This window comes from Brassica napus, chromosome A6 (genome assembly GCF_020379485.1).
Source record: "Brassica napus cultivar Da-Ae chromosome A6, Da-Ae, whole genome shotgun sequence".
Taxonomy (NCBI): Eukaryota; Viridiplantae; Streptophyta; class Magnoliopsida; order Brassicales; family Brassicaceae; genus Brassica; species Brassica napus.
Window position 1 is genome coordinate 22,533,689 of NC_063439.1, and position 22,621 is coordinate 22,556,309.

Genomic DNA, 22,621 nt, shown 5'->3' on the forward strand with positions numbered 1-22,621 from the left:
TTAATGCAAGCATTAAGAATAGTTATGAATGAAGACAATCAATGGTTTCACTTATCTATGTTTAACTCACGGATCTAACACCCGAACACCCTAGACTAAGCAAGTTGACTACTCAGCCATGAACAGAGAAAACACAGAGATCAATTCTGAATAAGACTTCATGTAAATAAAAGAGATAGAAAGAGGGTTCAGGATAATCATCTCTATGGTGAGAGAGATGGAGCCTTCTCCCTTTACAATCCAAAAGCACAAAAGTCTCCAATGGTTTTCTTCTGTCTATAATAGCGTAGAATGATAAAAAGAAACCGAAAATATGATATATCAAAGCCACAGGCGGCTGGGAGAGAAAATAGGGATAATTAGGGCAAATCCCGTAATGATTGTAGTTTCCTAAAAAATCTCTGCCGCTGGAACACTCACTCGGAACAGTCACTTGGGTTGCTCCGCTATCCGGAACAGTCATCAAGACTGTTATGCGTGAAAACCACCAAATTGCATTGTTTTCTGCCTCTTTTGTTCCAGCTGATCCATCTCCCATCCAATGCAACTCCAGACCTGTAATGACTCCAAAAGGATTAGGAAGACTCGATAAAGACTTGAAAACCAATTTAAAAGCATATATACAAGATGTATAAAACACCATATATCACGTTACTCCTAGACGGCGACAATCCCTCTAATGCCTTAAACACGTCCTCATATTCTCTGACTACTGGTATTTCTTCCATGTTCTGCTCTTTCTCGTCTTCTACTGGTCCAACAACTAAGGTCACTAAGTATACTTCTTCACCCTTCTCCAAAAGGTTTTCAATTCTCAGTGCTAACACTAATGACGCTCCAACACTTGGTACTATGCCATGGTAAGCTAAAGGGGGGTTGGGTATCTCTCTCGAAAACAATCTTCCTTCGACCACAATCAAGGTGAGCTCGGTAACTTGACAGCCAATCACCTTCAGTTTCAAGAACTTGATCTCCAGGAGAACGGGAATGGATAAATTCACCTTAGTGAATTCTCCATCGAATCATGATGCTACTTCGGGAGCTACAAAACTATGTGTTGCTCCCAAATCGAAAAGGATGTGGGCGGATATTCCACAAGCAAAGTCGCTGACAATAATTGACTTTCCCTTCAATTACTTACTCAACAACTTTATACTATTTTTTATTTATATCACCAATTTACCAATCATTTAAAAATTATGCAACACTCAATTGGTTAGGAAAACAAACCTGAAATCGGACCCTGAGGTGGTCCGGATGGTCCTGGTAACTCTAAAGCATAAGCCCTACCAGCAGTGGCTTGACGCTTAGCAGGAGGTAAGGGTAAAGGTGGGTTAACTGGTACAACGGGTTTAGCACTCGTAACAACAGGCTGAGCAAGATGAGTGTGTGGACATGATGTCGCGTAATGTCCTCGCTCTCCACACGTGAAACAAGTGATGTGAGATGGTACAGCCGGTTGGAACTGTCCCACGGTCGGACAATCTCTCCTAACATGGCCCAGCTGGCCACAAGTGAAACAAGTTGGGGTTCTAGGTCTAGGATCTCCAGATCGACCTCCCCGAAAAGCTCTACCTCCCCGTCCTCGCGGCATAGGAGAATGTGGCTGAGGCTGACTTTGAACGGATGGACGTCTAGGTTGTGCAGAATGGCTAGAAGAAGCTCTCTCAGCAGCAATGGCCTCCTCCACGTTCACAGCACGCTCAACAAGATCAGCAAGCCTATGAAACTCTACTGCCTCAAGTCTGCTCCTGATATATGGGTTAAGTCCTCGAAGGAACTTACGGATAATCATCATCTCGTCCTCTCGACCATAGTGGACATATTTCCTGAGACGGGTGAACTCTGCCTCATACTTCCTAACAGATAATCCTCCCTGAACTAGCTCCATGAATTTAATCTCCAATCGATCACGGGCTTCCGGTGGGAAGTACTTTCGAACGAACGCTGTACGGAAGTCAGCCCAACTCAGATTGAAGTCTCCAAAGTTCCTCTCTACGCATAACCACCAACTGATGGCGTCCTTCTCCAGATAGTAAACAGCCACGTCCTTCTTGAATTCTACCGGACAACGGGTTGCAGCAAAGTTCTGCTCGAGATTGTGCAGCCATGAATCAGCTTCAAAGGGATCAGTACCTCCCTGGTAACGCTTCGTCTCCAAGTTCTTCATAATCATGACTATCTTCAGAAAGTCCAGATGAGAAGTGGTAGGTACTGGAGCTTGCTGAGTACGCTGTGCTTCACGCTGTGCATTCAATGCTTGATGTTGCAAATTCACCATCTCAGCCATCAGTTCTAGAAGTGCTATTATAGCTGGATCAGTTGGCGCTGGTTGAGGTTGTGCTGCCGGAATAGGTGCGGCAGGGGCCGGTGGAATATGAGCGGCAGGAGATGCAGGAGCTGCGTAATGATCTCCGTGCACTGGACTATCGTGTACCACATCCACCTCAATGTCCATAAAATACGGGTCTGGAGACAATGGCATGTGCACCGGTGTCTGATTATATGACCCTTCAGACGGGTCAGTCTCAAAGCTAGATCCCGAAGGTGTAGCATCAAAGCTAGCAGTCGGAAGTGGTGTCGGAGTAGATGGCGGCGAAGAGTCTGAAGATGATGAAATCGAAATTGGGAGGTTTGGACCTCCACGGCGTCCAAAGAGTGCTCTTCTCGGTGGCATCTGCAACGAAAGATCATGGTAAGTTTCTACCCAGGTCTATCTATTTCTAAAAGAAGGAACAAACCAGCATATCCTAATTATCCTTGCGACACATTTTCGACTCGAAAATTATTTGAAACAAGTCCCATTCAAGCATCGTATAACCATGCTCTGATACCACCTTTGTGACACCCCCGATCGTAGATAACCGGAAATGACACGGTCGATGTTCCCTGATGGTCGACCCGAGGTTCTCGAAATAAATCCGATCACCTTAGACCAACAACCAAAGAACACAGACACTCCTATCGGATATTACTCTAGGCTTTTCAACCCGATAAAGCAATATTCGATAGTTAGTTCGTCCCGGACAAGGACTAATATCATATGAGAACTCGTGATTTATAAACATCTTTTATACATTATTTATTTACTTTAAACATCTTACAAACTGTTATAGTTTACCCTACGGCCTATCGCCCAACAACGTTTTAAGTAAATATACATCAAAACGTACGTTGCAAGGACAACAAAATACTACCGCTGGTTGGCCGCTCCTTCCGTCCAAAAAATTTAAGTGTCTCCCGCCTAAGGTTTACCTGCACACACAAATGAGTCATGAGCAACTAGTTTACTCAGTGAATCTAGAATCACAATACAATCAATAACAATCAAGCAATTATCAATGCATATACATGATCATGCAAGTACTAGTACTATACTTTAATATCGATCATCATTGTGAATTCTTATTTTAAACATCACTTCCACAACACCCGCCCGTTACCATACTCATATAATACAATATATATACTAGACCCGAGAAACCACTAAGGCTAACCGAGACTAGTGAGTTAGCATCACCATCATTGTCGAATGTCCGGTATGGACAATCTGACACTGCATCGTCATGCAGTACACGGTCTCCAGGGAGCTACCCCATCATCGTGTCTTCATGACCTTGTTCCGTTCGCAGGACCAAGTCACGGTAATGCGGGGGCTTTAGGGATAGTGAATATAACAAGACTTCACATGATTTTACTTCCATAATTATTCCAAAATTAATCCTTAATTAATTATAATTAACTCTTAACTAATCCTAGATTAATCCTTAATTAATCTCATATTAATCCTTAATTAATCCAAGATTAGTACTTAATTAATCCAAGATTAGTACTCAATTAATCTCAGATTAATTTTCAATTAAACCAAGATTAATTCTTAATTAAACCATGATTAATCCATAATCAAAACCATGATTATTTCATAGTTAAGATTAGTACTTGAGAACAAGTACTAAGATTAGGATTAACCTCACTTTAAAATTATTCATTAAGTGTAAGTGTTTACCATGAGTAAACACAACACAATTCTTAAATATTCAGACACTTTACTAACTTAATCAAGGACTCATTCATGATCTATCTCAACATCTGTCTAGACTCACCTAAAGAACAGTCTTGAAACTGGCTTGGACAAGACTTAAGTTCCTCTTGAACAAAGCTGAATGGACCTGAGAATGGACAAGGTTCTGATCGGTTACTATGGTTAACTCAACAACTCATCTGACTCACTTGATTGTGGCTTACCAAGAGACTGAATGGATAGGATGGGACTAGCAAAGCTCCACACCTTAGCTGATCAAAACAGGATAAGGTTGGGTTCAGAACATCAACAATCCGACAGTTCGGTTCAAGCTAAACAACTTAAATCAAATCAGTTCAAGCTCGGTTCCTTTCATACCAGATCAGATCAGTTCAGTTCTATTCAGTTAACAACAGTTCAAGACAAGATCAGACTGAGTTTAGTTTCGTTTCTCCAATCAATCCATAACCGCTTAGCAAACTGTTTTAGGAGATGGATTCAAACCGAAACTAAACAAGAACTGAACTGTATCATAACTTATACAACTGATCCGACCAAGATCTAAGGTAGCCATGAACTGTTCTGATCAGATACTGACTGAGGCTAGGAGACCAAAGCTTACCAAGATGAACTAAAGGACTAGATGGCCTCAGCTGATCCTCTTCTCCATGGTAAGCTTGCAGCTGAACTGATCAAAGAGAAAGATCAAGGCCTGATCATGATCTGAACTGAACTAGGTCTAGGTTTTTATTTTAAAATCTCACCTTCTGATCTTTCTCAAAGCAACAGACTGGTCTAGGGTTGAAGATTAGATCACCAAGAATTGTTTCTTGATTTATTTTCCTAATTTTCTCACTGATTTTTCTGTTCTTCTTTCTCTCTTTCTCTCTGAAATTCTCTAGGTTTTTCTGTAGGTTTCAGAACGTGGGAAGCAGCTGGAGGAGGGTTAAATACAAGATGTGGTTGCTTCACCTGAGGGTTTAGCTCATAACAAAGCTTGGCTGAGAGCAGACAGCTGGCAACCTGTTTCATCATCTACACCATACTGTCCTTTCCCTCCCATGAAGTAGTTTCCAGCCAATCATAAATAATTAAAGGAGGAAGCAAGCACACAGGCAGCTTGTGATTGTCATGTGCCATTTACTGAAGAAGCTAAGCAAGCAGGCAGGTGCAAGTCATGTGATTAAAGACTGAGCAAGCAGGCTGGTGGAAGACATGAGTCTGGTCCAAAATTACTTGTAGCAGTTGGTTGATAATTTCCAATAATTTTTAACTAAATATTCCTTGTCTTTGGCTCTCGTCTTGTTCTCGGAAAATCTCTTCCAGTTTAATAAAAATTTGACCAAAATATTTAAGACTCGACCAAACTATCAAGTGAAGGTCTTTCAACCACAAGACAGTCCCGTCGAGAAATTAATCTACCGGGTCGATTTTTATTTTTATTAATCATGGTCGAACCAACTAAAAACTGGTTGAGCGGGATTTTTCTCTACCAAAAATTTATTGGCTCGTGAGGGTTATTACAACGCCCCTCCTTATATAACATACCAGAACTTGTTCTCCTCGTCTTCAACTTTTTTCAAGTCTCTAAATACTCTTTAAGCAAATTTTCTTTTCCATTTAAACCACTTTCTTTTCTTTGTAAAGGTAAACTTCCTCTCTAAGCAAAACCTTTTTGCTTAATGGAAAATATCCTTTTGTCTTCAAGCACATATATTCTTTCTTTCTCCAAACTCAGCAAGCCCATGCAATCACAAAACTTGAACTTCCATTCAGCTCCATCTTTACGTACACGCATGTACTACCTCCTGTAATACTTCACGAACTGATACAGATCATCTCAGCAGACCGCATCTTCACATTGTGTTTTGGCTGATAAAAATACCGAGAGATCATCATTGATTGAACTAAATCTAAACCCTAATTAAGCATCATTGATAAGCAGGCATGTTGATAAGTAAAAGTATCTTGGTTAATCTGGTGAAAAATATGAAAGATCATGTAGAGAAAGCAACGGCTGAGATTTATTACCAAAAATAGAAAAAGTACAAAGACCACTAGATCTCCTCCTCCAAAATCCAAAACACAATCCAGCTGATACTGTTTCGGGCTTCTATAATTGCTGAATCTCCTTTCTCAGTGTCTTCTCGTTTAAATAGAAAAGGCAACAAATATATATTTGAGTTTTTGTTACTCAGAAGAAAGATAACGAGAGAGATGGCTGATGAAGTTTCAAATCTGGCAGAGTCAAAGTTAACAGCTTTGATAGTTCTATAAACCAAAGCATGCATCTTAAACTATCGGACCGTCTGGGGGGTAAAATCGACGTCATCTGTAACGGCCAAGAAGCCGTTGACGTTCATTGTTCCGGCAGAAACTATGATCTCATTGACTCATTCACATGGACATGGACATGCCCATCATGAACGGTATTCAGGTATACAATTTTATAATATACTGGTAAAATTCTTCTTGGTTAGTCCATTATATTCATTTATTTTCTTCTTAACCGAGTTTGCTACATATAGTTTAGAAAGCTATAATTGTTTAGTCTAAACAAACAAACCAACAATTCTTTTATAGAATATTTGAGAATTTTCCCATCCATAATAAATAAGCCGTAGGGTACTGTTCTACTTAACGTTTGAATAAGACTCCTTAGTCCTTATTGCTGCAACAGTCTTATTTTACAAAAATAGAACCGATAATTTATATATATGTAATATATATATCAACTAATGGAGTGTGTTTTGTTTTTGATGAATGTTATTAGGTGAGATGGCGACAACGAGACAAAGAGACCCTGATCTTAATGACTTTCAAGAGAAACCTCTCACCATCTCTAAGATTCTCTCTATTCTTCATAAACTTGATTTTTACGTCCAGACCTAGTCAAATAGTCTCAATTTGTTAATTTTTACTTATTTGATATGACATACTTGTAGTTTTGAATATTCGTTACATACTTCCAAATATTAATTAATTACCAATCAATTCAATAAAGTTTGCGAGCAAGTCAGGCTCAGGCTTCTGAAAATAGGTCGGATTATGAATTATGATGATTTATCACGGCATCTTCATCTCTGCCATTCTCACATGTTAATCAATCGGGTTGGTTTGTAGCTCAAGGAATATGGAAATCAGTGACTTGTCACGTGAAAAGAGCTAATGTGTATCGATCGCTAAATCCGAACTATCTTGCTTGTGAAAAAGTGTGGAGTCAAAAAAAAAAAATGTTATTAAATATAAAGGTAAACACAATTCATTCACAATTACCGTTATTAGCAAGGACCATGTGTTAGGCTCATTTGGCGCTTAGACCTGCCTAAGATCAGGTCCGGTCAAGAGTATAGACACAAAAAGCGATCGTCTAGGTACTTGCCTATGATAAAATAAACTTTTCTACTAATAATTCTTAGAGAAATCTCTTATGATGGCTCTAAATGTAGTTTATTGTTTTTCTAATAATTAGGAATATATCTTTTACATTATTAATTTAATATTTATTTATTTTAAATAATTTATAGGAAATTTGCACTACATAACCTAAAAGAAACTCTAGCTATATGGAAATCTACTATACTACTTTCATAAATCTCAAATGTATCCTTACAAAATAGATCATGAATTAAAAATAACTTGAAAAATCTCTTGTTTTTTTCCACAAAAACTTTACGAGCTCTTGCCTCATCTTCTCGATTCACAGACATTTTCTTTGATGAAGACAAGATGATGATGGTGAAGGAAGAAGAAGATGACGAGCTTCTCGGTGTGTTAGGTTACAAGGTAAGGTCGTAGGAGATGGCGGAGGTTGCTTTAAAAATCGAGCAGTCCGGCATGTTTATTGGGAGCGACGTTTACTGGATCTGCCGAGACGGAGTGGACGGAACCGGCTGATGAGTAGAGATCGGATTCGTCGAATAACTATTTTTTTTTAATTTCTGGATATTACTATCACAAAAGCCGGATTAACTATGTATGATGTATCCAGTTTGTATACATCATCTTCCTCCTCGTATCTTCACCTGTTTTCTAATACACATCTTCCTCATATGATTCTACAAATACTTTTGAAAAATAACCATCTACCTATGATTACCATTCCATCTTTGTATATTAGTCTTTGATATAATATACTCCCTCCGTTCCTAAAAAATAGACTTTTCAGTATTTTCACACATATTAAAAAAACACATTAAATTACCATAATAAAAGTATTGTTTTCTGTAATTTTCAATTTTTAATAACTTTTAACCAATAGTAATTCAATAAAGTCAATTAATTTTCTTAAAATTTACAATTTTTTAATAGAAAACATAAAAAATACATCTTTTTGAAACAAATTTTTTTTCTAAAAAATCTATCATTAAGGAACGGAGGGAGTATCAAATAATCTAATGAAACAGAAATTTCATTCCTTAATCTTTCAAAACGCAACTACAAAATAATGTCATTTTCTAATATATATATGTTGTCGGATTTCGTTTTATTGTCAGCAATTATTTTTGTCAATTTAAATAGTACTACAATATATTATGAGCAGTATTTAAAATTATTAAATGGACTGCCGACGGGGAAAAATTTTTAATGGACAAGGACACCTGGATGGAAACTAGAAGTCGGTAATTAAAAAAATAATTTAAAGGAATGTATTTTTTTTTTAAATATGTGAGTTTGTATGCTTGTATTTATAGCTTTGCTTCTCCTTCCTCGATCTCTCACTTTTCAGCGTTGAATCAAATCTCTCCGTGTTCCCCCCTTTGCTTCTCCAGGTTAGTTTTATTTCGGACAGTTTCTTAGATTATTATCTGAAAATTACCTGTTAATTTGGAACAATAAAAAAACATGTGTAATGAAATGGTTCTTGTCTTTCATTCATATGTCATTTTTCACCAATGCTTGATCTTACATTTCGTCCAAAGTTTTCACCTTTGATTCGTTCTTCAACTGTTTAATTCCAATCGATCTGTATTGGATTCTTCTGAGAAATTTTTTAAGAAAAAAAAATGATGAAATATGTTTGTTTTTCATTTGATCTACATCCTTAGCCTTTTAGATCTGCGCTTCAGTCACTCGGTGATTCGGATTCTTCTAGATTTAATCAAAGAGGCTTCAAAGATCACATTTTTTACTATTTGAATTGATCCAAAGATCTCTTTTTTTTTTGTTCTGTTGATTCAGCATTTATCTGTTGCTTACATCACTTTGGATCTTTCTGTTCAAAAACTTTTTGTTCCCTTGATTCTAACTTTACATCTTCTTCCATGTACTAAAAAGCACTTAGATCTGCACCTTTTGGTCCTTTTATGAAATAAATGATTTGGATTCTTCTTCACAGGTGATATTTGAACGACTTGCTTAGTACTAAGATGGGATCCACTGTTGATGCTGCTAACAAGGTAACGTTTTTGATAGGATTATTAAAATCATTGTAGTTATGTTCCATTTACCTAACACTGCTTGGGAGATACATTGTTTGAAGTTTTATGTTTGGTCTGTTTTCTCCAGGGTGTTAATGGAACCGCAAGTGCCAAGAAACCCACAGTTATATTTGTCCTTGGTAAGTTTCATCATCTCTCGTATTTGTCTTTGTTAAAACAGTTACTTTGCAGCCAGCATTGTCCTCATGATCCATGGGATGTTTCATTAAGTCAAGACTTATTAGAAGAAGTTAACTGTACATCTTCTGAGTTTAGTCCCTGTATATGTTGAACAGGTGGTCCAGGAAGTGGGAAGGGTACACAGTGTGCTTACATCGTTGAACATTATGGCTACACACATCTGAGTGCTGGAGACCTTCTTAGAGCTGAAATTAAATCTGGCTCTGAAAATGGGTATTGCCCTCAAAAACCTTCTGGCATTATCTTTCTTTAGGTCGTTTATTATAGGTGTTTGGAGTTGGTTTATGTAATTGTTTTGGCCTTTAAAATGGTTTGTGCAGAACTATGATCCAGAATATGATTAAAGAAGGGAAGATTGTGCCTTCCGAGGTTACAATCAAGCTTCTGCAGAAAGCAATTCAGGAAAACGGGAATGACAAGTTCCTTATTGATGGTTTCCCTCGCAACGAGGAAAACCGAGCAGCTTTTGAGAAAGTTGTAAGTAACATTCAAAGTTTATTTCTTATGGCAAATACAATTTGCTTAGTGACATGTGTTTGATGGTTTTTGTAGACTGAGATTGAACCCAAGTTTGTCTTGTTCTTTGATTGTCCTGAGGAAGAGATGGAGAGGCGCCTATTAGGCCGAAACCAGGTTAGTATAATATGAAAAGCTCTGTGACTTTGCTCTGTCTAATCTCTTGTTCCATGTATATTGATTGTTGCCTCTATTGAAGGGGAGAGAGGATGACAATATTGAGACTATAAGGAAGCGTTTCAAGGTGTTTCTTGAATCTAGCTTACCTGTGATTCAGTACTACGAAGCTAAGGGGAAAGTTAGAAAGGTAAAGTCTTTTTTTTCTTGTTTTGATCGGTCCAGCAATTGTAAGTTATAACAAAGTTTTGTTGTTTCTTCAGATTCATGCCGCAAAGCCCATTGAAGATGTGTTTCAGGAGGTGAAGGCAGTCTTTTCTCCTGAAGATGAGAAGGTAAAAAACAATACTTGCGTGATTCTCTAATCCTCTAGTAGTCAAAAAAGGAAATAAAAAGATTCCTCCTAGGAATCACATGTGTTTGTGCTGTAATGTAGAAGGTTTGTAACTAACTAATGTTTGTTTACTGGTCTGAATCATAGATTCATCATGACTGTGTTCTGTAAAGATGATAAATAATGCATTTGCATAAACTCTGATGATCCAACTTTCTGAATTCTCACATCTCCGTTATGAATAGAGCAATGCTAAATATCTTGGCACAGTGATAAACTATAGAGGCCAAGTAGCTGCAGCTATGAAGTTAACAATTCTATGAACGTTTTATTTAGGTTGAAGCCTAGGCTGCAGCATCGTGAACTAAAGACATGTCGGATAAATTGATCAGGTATGTATGTGTAGAGCAGTGAGCATTTTCTTTTATTCTGATCTATAAAAGTAAAAAAGTGTAGCTTGAGAATCTAGAATAAAGGGTTTTGGAAGCTGATGCTTTGTTATAGCATTTAAGATCATATGTATGGTATCTAGTTCTCTAAGAATCTTTGACAGGAGCATGTGATGATTATTAATGTTTGCTTTCTTTAAAAGACTTGCAGGTAGCTGGGTGGTTGCATCTTCTTTACTGGGAAGTCTCTGTTTGGCCTTATTTTTTTCTTCTATATAACTATATGATATGATAACTGTTATTATTATACACATTGTTACCTATTAATATCATTTTTGATTTTGTATTTGATGGGATTTGTGATTGGCTTTTCTGTAATTTCATAAAACAAATTCGTTGGATTTTATAATATATACTAAGATTAATGGAATCTTTGTGCTCTGGTTACTTTTTCTTGTCGTTCCATCAAGATTGTGGTTGGATTTAAATTTTATTAAAATCCATGATACAAATGGTCTTGTTCATTACTAATAAACATAAAAGATCAATATTAGTGAACTATATACCTCAACCTCATAGTCATACATTTTCATATTTTCCAATAACTAAATTTACAAAGAAACAAACAACGAGAATGTAGTTCTAAAACAAAGAGTTATCCAGTTAACAGAACATAAGTTAAACCAGACAGAAATAGCAAACTTTATTCAAGTCTAACCAACCTAAAAATAGCAAACAAAACACACACAAACAAATAACAAAAATTTGCTCTATATAGAGGCAAAAACTCAGTATATAAACAACTATATACACACACATCTCATATCTCTATCAAACAACAAACACATTTGTCTGATAATTTTTGTTTTGAACACAAGAAACTTTTCAAGATAAAATGGCGGGAAAAGTGTACATGGTGATGGCATTGGTGATGATGGCATGTGTTTTACAAGCATGCGATGCACATGACAGGAAGCCAACGCCAAACCCAAAGTTCGAGTGTTTCGGAAAGTGTTCCATAGGATGTGGCAAACAAAACAAGCCTTGTTTCCAAGATTGTTTGACTAAATGTGGTCTCCCACAGCGAGCCAGAGACTTCCAGAGACTAACAGCACCTTCCTCCACCGTCTAATCTTATATTTTCTATGTGTGTTTAACATAAAGGAAAGAATACAGAACTATCATCAAATGTATCTGGTAACTGTGTGACAAAATCTATCTAAATCTAAGGATTTGCAATACATGTATCCCTTGACCTATATAAATCTATTATAATGACATGGTTATGTATGTATCTGGCAACTGTGTGACAAAGTCTATTCAAATCTAATGATTTGCAGCATATGCATCTCTTGTCCTATACAAATCTATTATAATGACATAGGTCCTTCTGTCAAATACATGTGATTAACGATTCACATATAATAATAGAAACGTACAAAACAAAGAAGTAGTGTAACAGACTGTCTAACCACTTAAAATCATACAAAATTCAGAAACATGGAATCTGACCATTATAATAACCTAAAAAAACAAAAAAGATCCATCAGCTTTCCTTGTTTCTGAAGCAATCTCTGAAAATGCCAATTGAGGAAGACCTTCTCCTTTACTTACTCTCTGCTGCACTATGCTTATAATTAAACCCTTGTCTGAAGTATAACATCCTCCATGACTGCAGTCTCTACCGTCTTGAAACAAACGGTTGAAGCAAGCACGAAAGGATACACATTAAGAACACCAAAAAAGGACAAGGATCTCCCTCTCTCTGTCTCGAGAACAGAGCCATTAACTTTAAAACCCTCTCTTGTCAGGACAATCTGCTGCCCTGTGTCCTGAACTTCCACAATTGAAGCAAGCACCTCCGAAACTCCTGTTTTACAGACATATCAATCTGTTAAAAGAGCCAAAGTGCGCAGATGTTAACATAGATTTGTATGAAGCTTTAACAAACTCACCTCTCCCGGGAAGGAGCTCTGCTGCTTGATGATCGTCTGTCACTACCGCCACCAATCAACCAATCATCAGAACTTCCTCTGGAACCACCACCACGGGACCAGCTGCTTCCTCCACCACCACTGCTTCTACCTCTTCTGTCATCATCACCTCCCCAACTATCACGTCCTCGCGATGATGATCCTCCTCTACCGCCAAATCTTGACCCTCTAGAGCCTCCTCCTCCTCTAGGCATCCTGTCTCTGCTAGAGAAACGTCCATAGTTATCACTAGACGGTCCATCGTCTTGCAGCGGGGGTAACTACAAAAGATGCGAAGTGTTGTTAGTCAAAAATGATCTCACTGTATCAAAAAAGAGTGAGAGCCAGCAGAAACTAAGGGAAGCCAATATCACAATACCTTTGTTATCAAGGATAAACTGTTTCCTTCTGGCACTTCATTCTCCAGCAGCTCTTTCGCGATGTCCTCTGGTAGATCAAAAACAGCTCCTTGCACCTGATACACATTACCAGAATCAGAGATTTCTAAGAACATAAGATAGTTTCAAAGATACTCTGCTGAAATGATAATCATTTCAATGAGACTGACCCTGTCATCTGCGATCATGAAGATTTTCCCAACTCGATCTGCAGCTGGACGGTAAACATCTGAAAGAAAACCAGTCACAGACCTTGCAGACAGGAAGCCTCTAGCGTTTGTTGGATCTCTTATCAATTGCAAAGTCACCCATCCCTGCAGTCCGAACATTTTAACTTCAGTTCATGATTGTAGAATTAATTATCAAATCTAAGTATTTAGTGGATGTTAAAGTTTATGGGTTTCTCAAGAAACAATCTAAAATGTTAATGAGCTCTCATTTGTTTTCCTGAATCTTAAAAGTATATTGAAAATTAAACCTGTTCATGACTGAGGAGAGATCTAGAAGAAGGTGGCTGAGAGAAACCGCTAAGGTGAGCCAGAGCTGCAGCTAAAGCATCTGTTCCTTTTTCCTCAAACAGTTTCTGAGCAGTTGCTGAGAAAAACTTAATAGACTCAGGGTGAACACCGTTTAGAGTGGCCACCACATGGTCTGCTGACGCTTCCAACAAGTCTCCAACGGTTGGTGGGCTAATAAACTCAAATCTGCACCCTACGTCACGCTCAAGAGACCTCACGGTTCTCTTTTGGCTGCTGCTGTGCATGAGAATGGCAGAGCCTTCTTTCCCTGCACGCCCAGTACGACCAGAACGGTGCACAAAGGTCTCCGGGTCATTAGGAAGTTCATAGTGGATAACCTGTAAAAAGAAAAAATGTCAGAACAACACGGACAGACAAACACTATCTACTGAAACTTTGAAAAACTTACAAGATCTACGTTTGGGATGTCAAGCCCACGAGAGGCAACATCAGTGGCAACTAGAACTGTGAACTTCCCTTGGCGGAAACCGTTGAGTGTTCTCTCTCTTTGATGCTGAGAGATATCACCATGAAGTGCCTCGGAAGCTATACTGCTTGATAATGCTAGAGAGACCTCGTCTGCATCTCTTTTTGTTTGGGTGAAAACAATGGTCTTGCCACCCTTTGCATACACCTTCAAGTTTTGAAAAAAAAAATGCAATAATCAATATAGAGCTAAAGACACCAATCAACCATGTTAGGAACAAGCGAACTATCAGAGCTGAGTCATACTGTTATAAGGTCACTTAGAATCGTCCGTTTTGATGTCGATGTGGCTGAGATTGCATACAGTTTGATCCCTTCCGCAAGCTTCTCATCTTGGTCTCCAACCTACCAATCCAGTAAATAGCATTAAGCATCAGAGTCCAATCTAAATAACGAGAAGAAACAAAGAAGCAAGCTTACCAAATCAATGTTCAAGGGATTGTCAAGGTACTTCCTCGCCAACTTCTTCACCCAAGTAGGCATAGTCGCTGAGAAAAGCATGCTCTGTCTCTTCTGCGGGAGATTCTCAAGAATCGACTCCACAGCCTCCTCAAACCCAACAGCAAGCATCTGGTCAGCTTCATCAAGCACCAGGTACTCAACTTCGCCCAGCTTGAGGCTCCTCCCTTCGATCAAATCAATGATTCTTCCAGGAGTACCAACAACAACATCAACACCACGTGTCAAAGCATTCTGCTGAATGGTGTAAGAGACACCACCGTACACACAGACAGTGCTCAGATAAGGCGCAGACTCCTTAATCTCCTTCTCCACTTGCTTAGCCAGCTCTCTGGTCGGCGCAAGGACAAGGAACTTCGCAAGACGACCAGGCTTCCTACTCAACAAGACAAAACAAAACATTCAGAAACATCAATCTAAACAAAAGAGAGATGTGTAAGTAACAAAAGAAGGAACCTGAAGGCAGAATAGTCTCCAGCTTGTTCAGTGAGGCGTTTGATGATAGGGATACCAAAAGCTAGAGTCTTTCCAGTTCCCGTCTTAGCACGAGCTATGATATCTCGTCCTTGCAGTGCAGGAACCAACACAGCCCTCTTCAGACAACAACACCAAAACAGTAAAGTCAAGAACAGATAAGTCTTTAAGTGTATTCAGATTGAAAGGAAGAGACTTTGAACCTGAATGGGGAAGAGGTGAGTGATACCACGCTTCTCAAGAGACTCGCCGAGACGCTGAGGCAAACCGAGTTTGGAGATAGCGAGCTCTTCACCGTCGTCGTCGGAGGGGGAGGGGTCCGTGTTGTCGAATTCGTCGGAAAGGCCGAGGCTTTTGAAGGCTTCCTCGCTGAGGACGGAGTTGGGAGTCGCGACGGCGGAAGGGATGAGAAGGGAAGAGGAGGAAGAGGAGTGGATGAGGCGAGGTCTACGGAGAGAGAAGGGAGAGAGGAAGGGTTTGTTGAGAGAGAGAGGTAAGCAAGTAGACCTCTTCTTGGAAGTGGTTTTGGAGAATTCCAGGTGAGGGACCTGGTAAAGAGATGGAACTCCCACCGTCGACGCCATTTGAGAGGAGGATGAGGAGGAAGAGATAAGGTGAGAGTTGTTTTTGAAAGGCTTTGTAACCTTCCACGCCTTTGCTTCTCCTGCTGCTCTTCGCCCTATCTCTTATTTATTTGTAACACTCTCCCAAGTGGTGTAAAATATCAGATATGTTGGGCCTTATGGGCCGGCCTTAGGTGTGTTTAGGCCCATTGTTTTGACTTTTATATGGATAGGAAACTTGTCATTTTCTAGCCTTGTATGGGGATACATATATTTTTTGGGAAAATCGCATAAAAAACCTTGAAAGTGTCACTTTCTATCACTTTAAACCTTGAAGTTTTTTCACTAACACTTTTAACCTTCAAAGTGACATTTTTATCATAAAAAACCTCCAAAGAAGAAAAATGACCGGTTGAACAGGTTAAAAACAATTTTTTTTCAAAAAATAATTATTTAATTAATAAAATAAACAAAAAAATTAATAAAAATTGAAACATTTAGCAAAAAACTCATAAATTAAAAAAATGAGAAAAATAAATAAAGATTTAAAAAAATTAAATAAAAAATAACAAAAAATTCAAAAAATAAATAAGATCAAATAAAAATAAAGAAAAATAAAAAAATCATAAATTTCAAAAAAAAAATGAAAATTCTAAAAAAAAATAATTTTCAAATATCTTTTTTTGATCAACATTCATTTTCAAATATAATGTCAGAAATTATCATTGGAGATATGCCAAAAACGTCATTTCTGACATATTTCCGACATATCTCCAATGACGGTTTTTGGTATATCTCCAATGATAATTTCCGACATTATATTTGAAAATGAAAAAAAAAACTTTTTTGAATTTTCAATTTATTTTTTTTCTGTATTTTAATTTGATCTTATTTATTTTTGAATTTTTAGTTATTTTTTATTTAATTTTCTAAATATTTATTTATTTTTATCACTTTTTTTAATTTATGAGTTTTTTTGTTAATTTTTTCGATTTTTATTAAATTTTTGTTTATTTATTAATTAAATAATTATTTTTTTTAAAAAAAACTGTTTTTAACCTGTTCAGCCGGTCATTTTTCTTCTTTGGAGGTTTTTAATGATAAAAATGTGACTTTGAAGTGTTAAAAGTGTTAATGAAAAAACTTCAAGGTTTAAAATGCTAGTAAGTGACACTTTCAAGGTTTTTTATGCGATTTTCCCTATATTTTTTGGTTATAAGTTAGTTTCATTGTCTTACATATCATAGTTTCATTCTCTTACATATTATGAGATACTAGGGGGCATTTTACCTGATAGCTGAATCGAAACTCCAACCTGATCCGAAAAGTTCAAACCAAAATCCAAATCAAAATAGTATAATAATCGAATGGGTACTGAGTTACAAGAGATTAGATATCTAAACTTGAATGAATAATATCTAAAAATAATCAAACATATGTATATGTAACCCTGAATCACTAGTGTACTTTTTTCATTTTATTCAAAATATTTATATTGATGTTGTATATGACTCAAAATTAGATAATATATATATATAGTTGATTTGTTATTCACTTAAAATCCATGTCAAGCTTCATGTTTCATGCATCAACAAAAGTTAGATCCAAATTCCTAAAACAACAACTAGATTAGGGTCTTTCTATTTCAAAATTTTTTTTTAAAATCTATTAATCGTCCAACCTATTAAAATTTTTAAAATTAGTTAATTTTTTTTAACACAAAAAATTAGTTAAGTTACTAGTAAATTTTAAGGTACAAAAAACTTTTATCAATAAAGAATTTGATTTTTTTCAAAATCTAAAATATCTAAACCCGAACCCGCTGAATTCGAATTAAAAATATCCGACCCAATCCGATATGTCAAAAAACTCGAAAACATGAAATACCCGACCTTAACCCAAATATGGGATACAAAACAGCTTTCATCAAGTAAGTCTTTAGATTTGTAGACTCTATTTGGCATATAAAAAGAAGCCACCTTGAACCTGAGATCTTGTTTGACGCTTTAGAATACATGACTAAACTAATCGTTTTTTTTCACACTTAACACATACCTTTGACACAAGTTGTATCACATTTTTTTTTTGTCAAAGCACAAGTTGTATCACATGTTATCTCTTTCTAAAAGCATGATTTTTTTTTTTTATAATTTTGATATAATTTCAAAAGTTTTTAGGTCTAATGATTAATTATCAAAAGGTCCATAAAAATCCGATTTTTTTGTCACTTAAAGTATCTATAGGTGATCAAAAGAAATCGAACCCATAACCAAAATTCCAGCTGAAATTTTTTTACCACTAAACTAAAACCACTTGATTCTAAAAGAATGATTTAGTGGTAAAGATCTCGAAGCAACGGCATAGAATGTTTTTAGCTTTAAAATAATTCTCTAATTTCCAAGCTTGAGGCTTTGCCTTTGCCGACAAATCATGTTGTATTTTATAATTGTTAAGTACATTATTATTGAACCGTCTATTGGTATCATTGGATAGCTAGACTTGTGTGATTGAATATTGATGAAAAATAGATCACTCTAATTAAAAAAATTATAGAAAGCGAAAATAATTTGACCCAAAAAAAAAAAGCGAAATAATTAAGGGGTTGAAGTTCACAGGCTGGATTGGATGGACGTTGAATGGATTGCTTCATCTAAAAATCTTCAGAGACTATAATTAAGAAAAAAAATTTATCTTTAATCTTTCTTTTGGACTTTGCTTTGCTGTGAAACCCATCTCCCAAAGTTTGCTCCTTTCGCAGGGAAGGAGGAAGAGGAAGAAGAAGAAAGAAGAAGGAAGGCTTATCAAAACCCTCATCTCAAAATCCACGATAAATCTTCTCTTTACCGCAAATTAGGGTTCTTTTTCTGTTTCTTTGCTCCGTTACTACGGTTACATTGCTCTCCTCTTCCTTCCTTTCTTCCTTCCCGATTACGAATCGTGTCTCTCAGTTCTGGGTTTGCCTCATTTCCCCATCTCCGATTCATATTTGCTGTAAAGGTTCCAACTTTGAATTGGGCTCGTCTTTAGGGTTCTTGTTCTGCTTTCAAAGGTTTCAACTTTTTCTCCCTTTTTGTTGTATTTGTTTGATTACAGAGTTTGTTCATTTTGTTGATTCTTTTTGTTCATTTGTTTGCAGGAATGGCGGATTTGATACCGTTTTATCTCAACATCGTGGCGTTTCTATGCACTGTTGGAGCCATTGCGTTGGCGATATTTCACATCTACAGGCACCTTCTCAATTACACGGAGCCTACTTATCAGAGATACATCGTTCGCATCATCTTCATGGTCCCGGTTGTTACTCTCACCAATCTTTATAACCTCTTGACATTGTTTTAGTCCTCTGACATGTTGTTCTGGATTGTTTTCTTCTTCTCCTCCCTCCCAGGTTTATGCCTTCATGTCATTCTTGTCTCTCGTGCTACCTACAAGCTCCATCTATTTTGATTCCATACGAGAAGTGTTAGTGTTCCTAAGTTTCTCATCCTTTGAACCTTGAGTGTATTAGTGACTCTAATGGCTAACTATTGGTGTGTTTCAGTTATGAAGCATGGGTCATTTACAACTTCCTATCACTGTGTTTGGCATGGGTTGGAGGTCCAGGAGCTGTCGTGCTTAGTTTAAGCGGTCGCTCTCTTAAACCATCATTATGTCTCATGACTTGTTGCTTTCCACCATTAACATTGGATGGGTAAGTAGTTAACTTCTTTCTACTCATCAAGATTAGGCAGTGGTTACATAGTCACGTTAATAGCCATTATGAGTGTTGTCATTAAAGACAGCCATTAGCTTACACAAACATTAAACAGTCTGTTTGGATGTCTCTGTCTCATGCTGTTTTCTTATGCGCCATGGTCTTTTTCTATGCAGGCGTTTTATTAGACGGTGCAAGCAAGGCTGTCTGCAATTTGTAATTCTAAAGCCTATCCTAGTGGCTGTCACACTTGTGCTTTATGCAAAAGGGAAGTACAAGGATGGAAACTTCAACCCTGATCAAGCATATCTATACCTTACCATCATCTACACCATATCCTACACAGTTGCTTTGTACGCACTTGTGCTGTTCTACATGGCCTGCAGAGATCTCCTTCAGCCGTTCAATCCAGTCCCAAAGTTTGTGATCATTAAGTCTGTTGTCTTTCTAACCTATTGGCAGGTAAAACTTGCGTTCTAACTTTTGCTATCTTCCGCATATAGTTTGCTTTGTTTCTCTAATTGTACTATCTTCCTTTGAACAGGGCGTTCTTGTCTTTCTTGCTGCAAAGTCTGGATTCATACAAACCGCAGAGGAAGCGGCTCACTTTCAAAATTTTATAATATGTGTGGAGATGCTTATTGCTGCAGCGTGCCATTTCTATGCTTTTCCCTACAAGGAGTATGCTGGTGCCAATGTTGGTGGAGCCGGCAGCTTCTCAGGGAGCCTATCACACGCTGTGAAGCTAAATGACTTCTACCATGACACTGTCCACCAGGTAAGTACCTGATCTTGTTTGTAAATGATTACGTTTTCATTTTGTTGCTTTCTGATGATGATTGGTTGTTATTACAGTTTGCTCCGACTTATCACGATTATGTACTCTATAACCATACTGATGGTGGAGACGAGGGGACAACGAAGTACCGGTCGAGAACTTTTGTGCCAACTGGACAAGAGATGGAGGCGATGAGAAAGAACCAAACTGTGTATGCAAATAAGATAGACGGTGTTTCGGTCTCGAGTAGTCTATCTTCTTCAGTGGGGAGCTCACCTAAAAGCTCTAGCATAACATCTGATCCTGCTGCGAAATCTTCTTTGCTTGTTGATGGCTTGGATTCTCTTGATACGATGTATGATATGTCGCTCATTGACATTGATATATCTAATTTTCCCAGCAATGTCCCCTCAGCAAGTGAAAGTGGGGCCTAGATAGGAGCGCAGAAAGAAGAAGATGTAGAAAGCAAATCAGATGGAATCTTCTGAGGTGTGTTCTTAGTTGGAAGATGTTAGTAGGGAACTTAGAGGAAAGCTTGTAAACACGTTTGCCTGAGCTCTTGTAGCTTTATGTGATGAGTCTTCTACTAAGCATGTTTCTTGTTCTTGCCTGCTGTGTAGATATACTAGGGCTTGAAACTTGTCTTTAATTGCTTCTCAAGCTTGTGTATTGTTTCGCAGCTGAGTAACATGCTTCCAATATACATGTAAACTAGAATGAGTTTGGAGAATCTTTAAAAATCTACATGTTGTGTGTTCTTGGCATCAACTTAAGTTAGAGAGCATGATAATAAACAACAAAGTCCTTGACACTCTTTGACGGCTAAAGGCTACGGAGCAGATGGGGAACTTGTGTACCTAACTTACACTTGTGACATTACTGCATAAGAGATCAGAGATGTCTTGTTCTTAGGATGGTTGGTATTTGACAAAAACCCAAACATAGTAAATGCATTGGAGTTAGGAATATCCTTTCTATAATTCCCGATGTCACATCTTCACAAACCTAACTTACACTAGACCACTATGCTCCACCAAACATAAACTATTTCATATTCTTGTGTGACCACAAAAATTTAGTAGTAGTATATCAAAATAAGTAGTATTTGTATAGTAGAATTTTTTTTATGAGCACATCTTTTTATAAAAAAGTAATCTATACTAACAAAAAGGGTGCATTCTCTTAAAATTCTTTGAACTATTGTCTTGGATGATACGTATTATATTCAAGTTTTCCACTGCTAGAAAATGTCTTCTGATTCAGTGAATGTGTATCTTTTAAGCTATAGTACTAATCAGTTTTATTGTTTTCGATAAAGTGACCTCATAAACGGAGTAATTTCGATTGATAACCCACTAAACAAGTACTACATTCATTCATTCACTGCTTTTATTTTGACTAGATCGTTTTTCCGCGCTACGCGCGGATAATTACTTTTAAAAATTCATAACTAATTTCTTGCGTGAATATAAAATAATTCATATTTTCATATGTGTTTTTGTGATATAGTCTCGTTCTTGCATTTTTGTAATAAGTTTTTAAATTAGTTTACTAAAATACCAAAACTGAGTTTAGAATACAAAAACAACACAAATGATTATTATATTTTGAGCTACATATAGAAGGTGTAGTTCTAATTCATGTATAGAACTTGACTCTTATTTTTATTTTGAATTCCTTGATAATTTTAAAGATTTAGTTAAGTTTTTGAGAATTATGTTTGAACCTAATTTTATGCTTATGTTCAATTTATATCTGTATGTAAATTTGGTTTTATAAATGACATTTTTTGAAAATTTTCTTCTTATTAACAAATTGTGTCATTTTATAATTTCAATATAATTTTAAAGATTATACCTATTTAACTTAGTATTTATTGTAAAAAAAATGATTGTTATCTTAAAAATACCTTAATATCTCAATGAATATTAGTTAAACAGGTGTAATTATTAGGGATAAACATGAATTCAATTATATTTTGATTTGTGTGAAAAAATGTCAAAATAAAAATTTAGTAAGATAGAAACATAGTATTTAATTTTATTCTATTTTTAAAGTTTTTTGTTTGACCAGTTTTCAACTGATTTTATTTTACAACACAACATTAGGTTCTTATGTTTTTAAACCAACCTATAGATTTTTATATTTGAAGAAAGTATTCATGACATATGCCATATTTTGCAAATACGTAGAGTTCATGGAATATTGGTAGTAGAAATTTTCAATTGATAAACATGAATAGAAGTAGATATATTTTGTGGTGTAGTAGGAAAAACTCCA

The 22,621-nt window shown here is 36.7% G+C and overlaps 3 protein-coding genes across 5 annotated transcripts; 2 read left to right on the forward strand and 1 right to left on the reverse strand.

Annotated features, from left to right (window-relative positions):
* Positions 1–8,618: 8,618 nt before the first annotated feature.
* Positions 8,619–11,428, forward strand: LOC106348590 (UMP-CMP kinase 3). Of its 3 annotated transcripts, none has more exons than XM_013788354.3 (10): positions 8,620–8,793; positions 9,360–9,420; positions 9,530–9,581; positions 9,738–9,855; positions 9,963–10,119; positions 10,195–10,275; positions 10,358–10,465; positions 10,539–10,610; positions 10,946–11,001; positions 11,210–11,428. In XM_013788354.3, the coding sequence occupies exons 2-9, from the start codon at positions 9,391–9,393 to the stop codon at positions 10,955–10,957; spliced, it is 630 nt and encodes a 209-aa protein (XP_013643808.1). In that variant the 5' UTR covers positions 8,620–8,793; positions 9,360–9,390; the 3' UTR covers positions 10,958–11,001; positions 11,210–11,428. The 3 variants fall into 3 exon arrangements, with proteins under 3 accessions (XP_013643806.1, XP_013643808.1, XP_013643807.1); XM_013788353.3 differs by having other exon boundaries at positions 8,621–8,793; positions 11,202–11,428; XM_013788352.3 differs by lacking the exons at positions 10,946–11,001; positions 11,210–11,428 and having other exon boundaries at positions 8,619–8,793; positions 10,539–10,849.
* A 958-nt stretch (positions 11,429–12,386) lies between these two features.
* Positions 12,387–15,990, reverse strand: LOC106348589 (DEAD-box ATP-dependent RNA helicase 3, chloroplastic-like). Its single transcript, XM_013788351.3, has 10 exons — positions 15,510–15,990; positions 15,289–15,425; positions 14,794–15,208; positions 14,620–14,718; positions 14,297–14,521; positions 13,848–14,225; positions 13,540–13,683; positions 13,351–13,446; positions 12,954–13,252; positions 12,387–12,868 (listed from the first exon to the last, which is right to left on the reverse strand). Exons 1-10 carry the CDS (start codon positions 15,888–15,890, stop codon positions 12,790–12,792), a joined length of 2,253 nt encoding a protein of 750 aa, XP_013643805.2. The 5' UTR covers positions 15,891–15,990; the 3' UTR covers positions 12,387–12,789.
* Positions 15,991–18,450: 2,460 nt separating this feature from the next.
* On the forward strand, positions 18,451–21,098 carry LOC106348588 (transmembrane protein 184A-like). Its single transcript, XM_022687695.2, has 7 exons — positions 18,451–18,918; positions 19,006–19,163; positions 19,258–19,331; positions 19,411–19,560; positions 19,740–20,025; positions 20,108–20,341; positions 20,419–21,098. Exons 2-7 carry the CDS (start codon positions 19,008–19,010, stop codon positions 20,773–20,775), a joined length of 1,257 nt encoding a protein of 418 aa, XP_022543416.2. The 5' UTR covers positions 18,451–18,918; positions 19,006–19,007; the 3' UTR covers positions 20,776–21,098.
* The last annotated feature ends 1,523 nt before the right edge of the window (positions 21,099–22,621 follow it).